We start from the raw sequence: 12,020 nt of genomic DNA, 5'->3' as shown, positions 1-12,020 counted from the left end.
TTAGAGTGGTATCATCTGCATATCTTAGGTTGTTGATGTTTCTTCCGGCAATCTTAATTCCAACTTTTGATTCATCTAGCCCTTTTTCCTTCATAGGAAAATACTTCATTGCTTTGGGGATAGCCAATCAGTTAATAGAGGTTGCTTGCTTTTTGAGATCCCAGCCTCTTACTCTTATGTTAAAGTGATTGTGTTTATATTTTGTGCTGATATTTTCCATTTTTCTGAAGTTTGATGGAAATGTCACATTTTTTTACCATTCTTTTCAGTCACTCTTAAAAAAAACAGTGCTTGTGGCCTTATTGGTTCATGCACAATAATTATGGTGACAGAATTAACTTTGCCATTTTTTACTCTATGTTTTCTTAGATTAGTATGGTAATGGATAGTCATAAAGAGTGACACCACAAACTATATAAAATCAGCTTTAATACCTGCAGCAAATCTTCATGTTTTAATAAAGAACACAGCACAATCAGCTTCACCCTTATTCAGTTCAATACTGAATTTGTGTCATATCACCCCTGATGAAGAAAATTAATTGATTTCATTAGGATTAGGGTTGGGCAAGAAATAAATATATCACTCTCTTATAATAATTAACATTACACATATATTTAATAAAACAATGACTGTTCCATCTTAATAAATTAATTGGAAATAATTTTTAAAAAACAATCTTTATTTGCCCAGACGTTAAATGTTATTGTTCATGTGATCTTGTTTTCTTTCCCTTCCATTCCCAACCCATCCTTTTAGTTTTTACTTTGCTGTTTTTTTATTATTTTTAATCAAAGCATCTTAATGAGACGTAGCTTACAAATAAACATTTTAAAAGAAAAAACACCCCCAGATTTTATCACCTCAACTTGAGTTTTTGTTATTTCATTGTTTCTCTCTGGGTTCTTTCTGTGATACCTTTTTTGTCCAGACTTTCCCAACCTTGGTGCCCTTAAATATTTTTATTTTTATTTTAATTCCATTTATATCCCGCCCTTCTCCGAAGACTCAGGGCGGCTTACAAGCTTAGCAGTAGCCTTCATTCTATGTATATGCCTGCTTATTAGGGCTTTCACACACACACCCCAAGCGGCATTATTACAAAGTCAGCTTAATTGCCCCCAACAATCTGGGTCCTCATTTTACCTACCTCGGAAGGATGGAAGGCTGAGTCAACCTTGAGCCTGGTGGGATGCGAACCTGCACTCATTGCAGGCAGCTGGTGTTACTTAAGGAGGCATTAGCCCACGGCTCCACCAATATGTTGGGATTGTAATGCCATGAGCCACGCTAGCTGAGAATTCTGGGAATATTGGTTGCGACATATCTGCAGGATAGCAATTCTGCTGAGGACCTTCTGTTACGGATTCGTAGGGCTTAATTTCCTAACCAAGTCTAAAAATAGCGACATCTGAATTTTTTTAAGCCATCTCCCCCTTGGTCGTAATAATCTTTTAAAGAACATTTACTGTGAAATGTTACATTTCAAAAGAGGCAGTAGTAGTAATCAACGTGGACATTGGCTTTAAAGCTTTTATTAATACTGTGCTTTTTCCCGGAGTTTTGTTCTGTCAGCCTCAGTTGTTCCATCTGCTTTGTTACAGATTGCATAAAGGAAAGTACAAAAGAAGAGAGCCCCAAAGATGGTCCACAAGTTGTGGACAATCTTAGCAACCAACTTAGCCCTTCTTTCAGCTCAGAGGATTTGACAAGTGACTGTGTGATATCCGAACCCCAAATTTTGGAACCTGAACACTCAGCTCTTTCTCATGAAGCAGAAGGCAGCACGGATAAATTACCCTCTGTCTCTACAGGTGACAATACTGACGGTACTACTTACGATTCCGAGGCTTGGCTGGACCCTTTGCCAGCAGAGACTCAGTCTAATGGAGCTCCCCTATCTTCATACGTACCTCATCCAGCATCTGTTGTGAATGAGTTGAATTTGTCCACAGAAGCCTTTGAAGCCAAACCAACCTCTTGTCAGACTTTGACCACTGAAGAAGCAGAACATGTAATAAATGGTGAGCAAGGAGCTGCTTTGGTGCAGACTCCAAGTCAGGAAGGAATTCCCTCCACATCCATTCTGGAGTCAGACAGTGAGGGCCCTCCTAAGATGGAATTTGTGGATGACAATATCAAAACTCTGGATGAAAAGCTGCGGACACTTCTGTATCAGGAGCACAGCTTGTCAGGCACTTCTCCTGAGAGCCAGAAAGACACACAAAGCGCAGTGGAATCGCCATTTTCCTCATCTGCTGAAGATACTTTTCCCTGCCCAGGACATGAAACCCAAGACACTAATTCCCCCCAAGAGATCGATCCTCAAGCTGCGCTCATTCCATCCGAAAGTCATCCTGATAGCTTGCCAGGGATGAGGCAAGAGGCCAGGGTTATTACTTCTGCTCCCAGGGATTTCTGCAGACATGTGAGTATTGACAGGGTTGGTAGGGGCTGAAAATTGTTTTGCCCACTGAAGAAATACAGAATATTGATGAATGCCTGTATAAACTCATTTCCCTCATTGATCCTGGCAAATGAAAGGTAAGCATTGACTCCACGCAGATGGTTCCGACATGTTTTTCCCCCCCGTTCATCAATTTAGTGACATGTGGTTTTTCAATGGGAACAGAAATCTGATTGTATGTGAATAGCAATAGGGAGCGGAGATCTGATTATATGTAAAATTAAATAAATCAGGAAATTGATTTAATAAATGAATTAAAGGGGTTTTTTAAATTCGTTTAAGCATTCCTAATTTTTTTTCACTTAACCAATTAAGATTTGCATGAATTGGACATTTAGATTTGTTTAGAGATTTGCTGATGTAACATTAAATAAGGAGGTAATCTTCTGGCTCAAGTGGTTTGTGAAGCACCCCCATCCTCTTATTCAAATATTGTTTCTTTTCACCTTGCTTCCCTGCTCCCCTTGTTTTGTTCAGGAGATGTCCTTGGAGGCTTCATTTCCTGAGAATCCTGCGGCTTGTCCTGCTTCAGAATCAAGTGGTGGAGCTGTGCACCTGCATGCAGGAGGTGGATATTTTGGCCTAAGCTTTACTTGCCCTAGTCTCAAAAACCCTATTAGCAAGAAATCCTGGACTCGCAAATTAAAAAGCTGGGCATACAGGCTACGGCAGACCAGCTTTTTCAAGAGATCAAAAGTCCGGCAAGGTAGTGTGCTTACAGTCAGGGATCTAGACTAGGTAACATCTGTTTTGATTTATTTAAGTATGTTTCTCTTTCTTCCTCCTCCTTTCTTTTTTTTTTTAAATTTGGGCATCTCCTGCAAATCCATATATCCCTGTGTAACATTTCATCTGTCACCACTTTGTTTTCCAGTTTGATTAACCAGTTTTTTCATTCCACATAGAAGCATAGGTCTTGGGATATTAAAAAAAAAAGCCTACATGTATACTAGAATTTTATTTTGTAATGCAGTACTGTTTGTCACTGTTCACATGGTCACAGATTTACCTGACCTGACCTGTTTTGTTTTTTCTTTGTGTTTGTCCCCCCGCTGCCTTTTTTTTTAAAATCACAACAGAAGACATGACTGCTGATGTTGCTCCTGACTGGATTTCTCTTTCTGAGCAAGCAATCGGAGAGAATAAAGTATCTGGTCATTCTAAATCTGGAGCTGGATCATTCCAGCGAGGCAGGTTTCAGGTAAATATAATTTCATTCATTCATTCATACTCAAATATGTCCCATACAACAATGATTTTATGAGGGGATGAAAAATAATTTAGGGTTGATATGTTGAATAAAGGACACCGCCCTGAGTCCTTCAGGAGAAGGGCGGTATAAAAATTTAATTAATAATAATAATAATAATAATAATAATAATAATAATAATAATAACAACAACAACAACAACAATAATAATAATAATAATAATAATAATATATGTTCCACAACAATTCTTGTTGGCTTTTCAGCAAGTGCATAGCTGTAACAATTACTTGAGGTACTGAGTTGGCTCCCCAACTCCCCAACTAGTCTTGGTGGAGCAGTGGGCTAATGCCTCCTTAAGTAACACCAGCTGCCTGCACTTAGTGCAGGTTCGAGTCCCACCAGGCTCAAGGTTGACTCAGCCTTCCATCCTTCCGAGGTAGGTAAAATGAGGACCCAGATTGTTGGGGGCAATAAGCTGACTTTGTAATAATGCCGCTTTGGGAAAGCCCTAATAAGCAGGCATATACATAGAATGAAGGCTACTGCTAAGCTTGTAAGCCGCCCTGAGTCTTAGGAGAAGGGCGGGATATAAATGGAATTAAAATAAATTTAAAAAAAAACTGGTTGACTTCCTAATGTGTAGACTTTAACTCCCATATTTGACGATTCTGAAAATTGAAGACCATACACCTGGAAATTGCTAAAGTTGGGAAACACTGTTCTAGGTGGCATATGTTTTAAGTCTTTATCTTGAGTAAAAAGTAGAATAACTGAAGCTCAGGTTTTTGGTTATAGCTTTATTGAATGAATAATAGCTGGCTCATAGTTTTCTGATGTATTAGGAGAAGTAGATGAATATCATTTAATGCTTGCTTCATTGCTAGTTCTATGCTGTATTATTTAAGAATCTGAGATACGGTATTTTGATCAGGTTTACATAGTAACACAGACTTGTAGCTGTAAGCTACAAGGTTGTATATGTTATCTACTAGTACTGTGCAAACTATTCAAGTCTGAATTGTCTTCAGTTGAAAAATTGATTCAAATTTGGAGAGGTTTCTTTGAGAGTAGAGTGGGTGCGCCAACCCTTTGGAACTGCTTGCCAGCTGAAATCCGGATGGCCCCCGACCTTCGCACCTTCCGGCGTGACTTAAAAACCTATCTGTTCCAGCAAGCCGGCCTGGCCTGATAGATTTGGGGTTTTATTTGTTTTACTATTGCTTTATTGTATACTTACCTTGCTCTGTACACCGCCCTGAGTCCTCCGGGAGAAGGGCAGTATATAAAACAAATAAATAAATAAATAAAGTAATCAAATCTTTTCTAATAGACATGAATTCAGCACATGTTTGATTGAAGTTTGTTTCTTGCACTTTGTTATTCATATTTCAAGATATTTCTGCTTCCCTCTCTGCTTCCTCTCCCCCCCCATTTTCTCTATCACTGCTTCTCATTTGCCATTTTGAACACAATTTCCTAGCTTGGTAATTAGGCTTAGAAAAAGGTCCCATTGCATCCAAGGGAGATTGTTCCCCCCTCCTAATTGCTGCAGTTAGGAGATGATTCTCATCAGTGTCACAGGATGCAGGGATATTTAAATTACACACACACACACACCCCGCCATGAACTGCATCTAATTGGGTGTAGGAAAAGAATAGCAGCTATCTTTGTTTTTGTTTTGTGTGGTGTTTTTTTTTAAAAAGGGCTTACAGAAGAAGAAAGTGGGTCAAGAAGATGAAGCCATCGTTCATATTTGAATCTGCTGCAGAGTGGAGCTTTCCTATTTTTGTATTGGGAAGCCTCAAGTAGAGGGAACAAATTTTGGGGATAATACATGTATGCCTTAGTAACTATAGATGAATCCTCAGTTTGTCTTTTTTTTTTTTAATTTAAAAGATGCTTATCCGGTTGTCTCCAAAGACAGCAATGTTGGTTCAGGCATGTCCGACAGTGTAGATATGATTCCATAACAATAGGATGAAAGGGCACTGTTATATGTTACAGCAGAACCTGTACAGTATTATATAGCATTCTGTATAGAAATGTATATTATGCAAGGTCAGGGGTCGGCAACCTGAAAAAGCAAAAGAGCCACTGGGAACCGGTTCCATCACGGGAAAAAAAAGTGGGAGCCGCGTGCGTGCATCCACGCACGCGCATGCGCATAAAACAATGTTTTGCACATGCACAAAATGTTTTTTGCGCATGCGCGCATGTGGATACATGTAGACGCCCCTGCACGCCAGCGGCAACCTTTGGAGTGGTGCGCGCGCACCTCCTCCCGTTCGGAGTGGTGCGCGCGCACCTCCCGTTCGGAGTGGTGCACGCGCACCTCCTCCCGTTCGGAGTGGTGCGCGCGCACCTCCTCCCGTTCGGAGTGGTGCGCGCGCACCTCCTCCCGTTCGGAGTGGTGCGCGCGCACCTCCCGTTCGGAGTGGTGCACGCGCACCTCCTCCCGTTCGGAGTGGTGCGCGCGCACCTCCCGTTCGGAGTGGTGCACGCGCACCTCCTCCCGTTCGGAGTGGTGCGCGCGCACCTCCTCCCGTTCGGAGTGGTGCGCGCGCACCTCCTCCCGTTCGGAGTGGTGCGCGCGCACTGGGCGACTGGGAGCCGCTGGAGCCGGCTCAAAGAGCCGCATGCGGCTCCAGAGCCGCGGGTTGCCGGCCCGTGTGCTGGGTCAACTGTGTCTCGTCTAGTACTTTATAACCTATCATGGCTCTTTTGGCTCCGCAGCAAAGATTTCTCACAGTCTTAAATACACAGTGCTGCTTATCTTTTACTTGGAGATGATAGGAATGTAAGTTAGACTTGTGGCACACCTACTTCTGAGCTGTAGATTCCTTCCCAATCAGAGCCAGTAATTGGTTCTAAATCATCTGCAGTTGGCTTAATGTGATCCCATTCATAAGCTCTGCTCCTCTTGTACCTGCGTTGTGATGCTGGACGTATGTATAAAAGGGCCAAGCTTGCACCGCTTTGGTCATTTGCCTTTTCACGTTGTAATACTACTTAACGTCATTTTGTCAAAAGCGTTTGATTCTGCGGATACCTGTGCGTGATGCTAAGAAAATACTTGAACTAGAAGTCAGTTCTTTTGGTTCCGGATAACGCCAAGCTTGATGAAATCTCGCTGTTTAACCAATACAAAATTCTTTTGCATCTGAACTTTACTGCTAAAAAACTGATTATGTGAGTGAGTGAATGAATCAACTTCTAATTATTGAAATCTGATAGGAAGAATGGGAGGAGTGATTGTATTTCACTCTGCCCAAATCAGTTTCAGAAATTAGGGTTCTAGTTTCTCCAAGTACCGTATTGGTCTGGGTCAACTGATTTTGCAGACAGAAAGAAAATTTTGACTTTGAAACTCGTCCTTAGTTTTAATGCAAGACACTTTATTGATATCTCCCAAGGGATGGTATGTATGTGAGATTCATGCAAATTTCTACCTGCAAATGGATTTTGTGTAGAAATAAAATATTGCTTGAACGAGCTCTAGTTTATATCACAACTTGTTTATTTACATATAGCAAAATGGTTAACTAAGATAATATTTACTTATTTATTAAGTTTATATGGCTGGCCATTTCAAATACAGGGCTCTGGATGGCTAACCATGAATAAAAGGTAGATCCTGGGAGGAAGAAAGACAGCTCTGCAAGTAACCCAGCCCAATGCCTAGCTATATAGATAACCACCAGTAGCGTGAATTGAATCTGGAAGCATAATGACAACCAATGCAGTTTGCAAAACAGAGGTGTCACCTGCATGAAATGAAAGGCAGCTCTCACTGCTGTGTACCACTTGAAATTTCTGAATGTTCTTCAAGGACAGCCCCACATAATGCACAGTCCCGTTGGGAAGTGACCAAGGCATGAATTACTATAAACAGAACCTCCCAATCCAGGAATGGATGCGATTGGCATACAAAATGTATTTGTGGAAAAAAAACACCTTTCGATCTGTGCCTGCCTATTCTTAGCCAGGAGTCCCAGAGGATTCCCACGTTGTTCACAGATTCCATCTGAAGGAGTGCAAGCCCATCCAGAGCTAAACATGGAAGGCCCTCAAAGCCAGTGGCTCCTAAAGCCTAGAGCCCCTTGGTCTTGCTAGGGTTGAGTTGAAGCCTGTTGCTCCTCGTCTGTATCCATAAATGGAGATACTAAGGTAGAACATTAATGGCATCCCTCAAACGAGCCGGGGTGGAAATATAAAGCTGGGTTTCATCTGATGCCTCACCCCAAACTTTTGAATTACCCTCCGTGTAGATATTTAGCAGGAGAGGAGAGAGGACTGAGCCCTGCAGCACCTTACAAACTAGGAGGCCACCGGCTGGACCTTCCTCCCTCTCCCCCATCGAGACACTTGGAACCAACCCTGGAGGGAAGAGGGGAGCCAGCGTCCCAGGGCTGCCCACTTCCGACCTAAAGCTGGTCCAGAAAGGTACCACGATCGATGGTATCGAAAGCTGAGAGGTTCAAGAAGAGATTTTTTCCCCCTGCCTAATATTTTAGTAAGGGGCCTATTAAATATAGAATTGTCATCTTTTAAGAGTTAGAAAGTTAGGAGATGTTATGTAACTTCTTTGTGCTTCCTCCTCCTCCTCCTCCTCCTCCTCCTCCTCCTCCCTGTTATTTTTGGAATAAAATGTTATTAAATCAACATTTCCTGCATAAATTAGCCCTATACTACAAATCCATTCTAACCATGAACTTAGTCATGCTTAGAAAAACTGCTATTGATGATGTAATGCTACATCATAGTTAGCTCCAACAACAGAATGAAGGAGGAGAAATGATGGCTATACAAGTAGTCCTTAACTACCATTTGTTTAATGACTGTTCAGAGTTACAGTGATGCTGAAAAAAGTGACTTACAGAATGGCCCTTCCACTTACCACTGTAGAACTGGTCACATGATCAGAATTTGGGTGCTTGGCAACTGGCATGTATTTATGACGGTTGCAGCATCCCAGCGTCAGAAGCAAAGTCAATGCAAAAAAGCTAGATTTGCTTAATGAGCATGGTACAAAAGGTTGTAAAATCAGGTGCAACTCAACAACCACATTGCTTAGTGTCCAAAGTTCCAGTCCCAATTGTGATTGTAAGTTGAGGACTACTAATAAGTTGGAACAGATATGTCTCCACCGTGCCTTATGTTTTTTACGCAACTGAAATTACAGTATTTGAAATTCAAGACAACTGTGCAAAGAAATACTATATTTCTTCCTGCCGCCCAATGTACTTGTCAATTGAGTGCTTGTACCCAGATTACATTACTCAAATGTAATCCCTTATTTATCGTACACAAAGCAAATCAGGAGAATTTTATGTGCTGTTTTGGATAGAAATAAGTACTGCACTATTCATTTATTTTGGCAACTGGGAAAATCATCTGTCTTTCTAGAAAATTGCAGAACTGGCTTAGATATTTCATACATAATTCAAATGTACAATAGTCTTCAATTTACAACCACAGTTGGGACCAGAATTTTTGTTGCTAAAGGGAAAAGGAGCCAAGTATTACTTGGCTTTTTTATTCCCCATTCACTGTTATTCCTTTTCTGCAATCATTTTCTGTGCAACTTTTTCTGTTCTTTGCTGCGGTAGCATTTTACTTTCATCTAGTATCTCTTTGAGGATAAATGGCATTCAAATGCCTATTGCATGGTCCTGGGGCTCTAAATTGCTCCAAGTCATTTTTTTTTACTCTTCCTCCTCCCTCTCCCTCCTTCCTCAGTGTTGCGGAAAAACAAGCGGGTGCTGGCCTGCTTCTTCATTACACGGTGGCAGATAGTTTAGCTCAGACATGTCAAACACAAGGCCCGGGGGCCGAATCCGGCCCACGAAGTGGTTTCATGCGGCCCGCGAAGCCATCCTGGAAACAGTGAGGGAATGGCCCCCACTGCCTTGTCCCTGGCCCAGAGACCCTCCTTCTGCCAGAGACCCTCAGATCTGTCCCACTCCTGCCCAGGCCCCCATAGGCACCCTTGATGCCAACGATGTAGAGCTGGCCACGCCCACCCAGTAGGCCATACACACTCTAGCCACACCCACCCAGTAGGCCACGCCCACTCTGGCCATACCCACCTGGCCCCCTGAGGGCAACCACAATGCTGATGCGGCCCCCAATGAAATTGAGTTTGACACCCCTGGTTTAGCTGCAGTTTGAAGGCATTTTGGGTCAGGCTTTGCAATACATATTGACACTCATGAATTAAATGCATTTTTAAAGGAATATGTAAAAATTGGTTATTGTGTCATGATTTTTAAAATTATTATTCTCTATAGCCTTTTCTTCTTTGTGGTCTAATCCTCATACGTATTTTGCAGGGTCATATAATATGTCTTTTCCCCCTTTTTTGAATGGCTTTTTGGCTATAGAATCAGATGTGGTTTATAATTGTAGTTCAATCTGAGCTGACATGGCCTGTCACACTGTTTCCCTATGTTTTGAATGGATGTATTTGTTCTCTTGTTCAAACTGCCAGATCCATTTATTAGCTTCTTATGAAAATATATTTTACTCTTGTCTTAAATGAACAATAAATGTTGAATGTAATATGTTTGTCATCTTTTACTTAAGTTTATTTACTTTGATTGGCATTGTTTTAAATATATGGCTATTCATTTAAAGCATTCTGAAGACAGAGGTTTAAAATTTAAGTGAAAGAAATAACATATCTGTCTCCTTGAAGCTCCTACTCATTCTCAGTTCCTTCTAATTCCACCTACCAAGGACAGGTGATTTATTAACATAAAGCCGAAGACAAGTAACTGTTTAAATGTGCATAATGAAATGCGCATATTATTTCTGCCCCGTTGAGTCTCGAATCCTTTTATACCTGTGTAGCTCATTTTAAGCTTCATTTTTTGTAGAACTCTACTGAATTAAATCTTCCTTTCTTCTCTTCTCTTGTCTTTTTTTTTTTTTTTTGGCTTTAGGTCATTACGGTTCCACAACAGTTGTCCTCGGGTGTTTCAGAAAGTGAACTCTCTGAGATGTCTCCTTCCTTGGAGCTTGGAACAGAAGAAGGCTGTCCTAGGGGAAAAGAAATGGCTACCTTGCCCAGTGCCATGGGTGAAACTGATGCATTTTGCACGGCCTCCGAACAGCAGGAAGTGGAGGAGACCTCTGCTACTGCAAGCAGCGCGCAGTCCTGCTCAGAGCCGTGGTCTAAAGGGGATGTGATCCAGAAGCAGCCTAGCTCTGACAGTGAACTGTCTGCACCAATGGGTGGTGGCAGCCTAGAAGGCTGGGAGTCAAACCAGCAGTCTCAAGAGGAAAGGGGCGGCACCCACCCAAAGAGGCGTAGTTCTGTTTTTTACTCTGCATCTTCCCCCATGAGCAGTGACGATGAATCTGAAATTGAAGATGAGGACCTGAAAATGGAGCTACAGCGTTTGCGGGAGAAGTAAGGGCACTAACATTGAGCCTTGTACTGTAAAGATTTGCATTGCATCTAATCCCAGGGAATTACTAGATTGGGGGGGGGGGAAATCAGATATGGTACAATTATATTTTTTTGCTCCATTAAGCTATTACTTGTGGTTTCTGTTTTGTTGTGTCTGACAAAACTTTATTTTCTTTGTCCGAATTGATTCTTTTTGTTCTCTGTTATCATTTATTAGCATGGAGCTGTCTGCCTTTAACGGTCACTCCTAAGTTACACGTCAATTACTCAAGTGAATTTACATAAATTTGCCCATAAATGAATAAGTGCATTTAAAAGGAAAAAAACCATTATTTTTAAATGGTACCTGTGCATCAAGACAAGTATGTCTTTAGAAGTATAACTTCCTTCTTTGTGAAAGAAACAACGCTTACTTTTCTGCGAGGGAGCTTGTCAGCTATAGAGTATTTCTTACAAATAGTTTTAATCAAACTGGAAATGTCTTTTTAATAAATCAGAAGATTGCGTCAACCTAATAAGTGAGTTCAGTGATGCATCCCTGGTTTCAGCATGTAATTGGAGCCGTTGAAAACCATAAGGGAAGAAATAATTTACGACTACACTGGCACACCAGCTTCATATTTTTCTAACTAAAACAGAACAGTAAATCCTTTGCTTAAAAAAGAGCAAAAAGAACAACCAGTTCTCAACGTCACTGAAATCACCACTAATGCCCACTTACTCATGACCAGGACGGCAGTATCATAGATACAAAGCCAATCCAATTCCATTATTCTTGCAGTATTGTTCAAGGAATGCCTTTTGCAAGTAGGTAAAGTAGAGGGAGCTCCTGGGTCTTTAAACCACACAGTGAGCTGCTCCTATCCATTGTCTGGGGGCACAACGGCTCAGCAGTTAAAGACACTGAGCTTGCCAACTGGAAAGCTGA

General features: G+C 41.4%; 1 protein-coding gene across 2 annotated transcripts in view; it reads left to right on the top strand.

Annotated features, from left to right (window-relative positions):
• WNK3 (WNK lysine deficient protein kinase 3) overlaps positions 1–12,020 on the top strand; it is a 94,239-nt gene that overhangs the window by 76,788 nt on the left and 5,431 nt on the right. For both annotated transcript variants that reach the window (XM_083356718.1, XM_083356719.1), the window contains 4 exons: positions 1,605–2,428; positions 2,945–3,035; positions 3,547–3,668; positions 10,623–11,092. In XM_083356718.1, coding sequence (XP_083212844.1) covers positions 1,605–2,428; positions 2,945–3,035; positions 3,547–3,668; positions 10,623–11,092 — 1,507 coding nt within the window. The remainder of the gene's footprint in view (positions 1–1,604; positions 2,429–2,944; positions 3,036–3,546; positions 3,669–10,622; positions 11,093–12,020) is intronic.

This window comes from Vipera ursinii, assembly GCF_947247035.1.
Source record: "Vipera ursinii genome assembly, chromosome: 2".
Taxonomy (NCBI): Eukaryota; Metazoa; Chordata; class Lepidosauria; order Squamata; family Viperidae; genus Vipera; species Vipera ursinii.
This window is presented reverse-complemented; position numbering and strand designations above follow the sequence as displayed.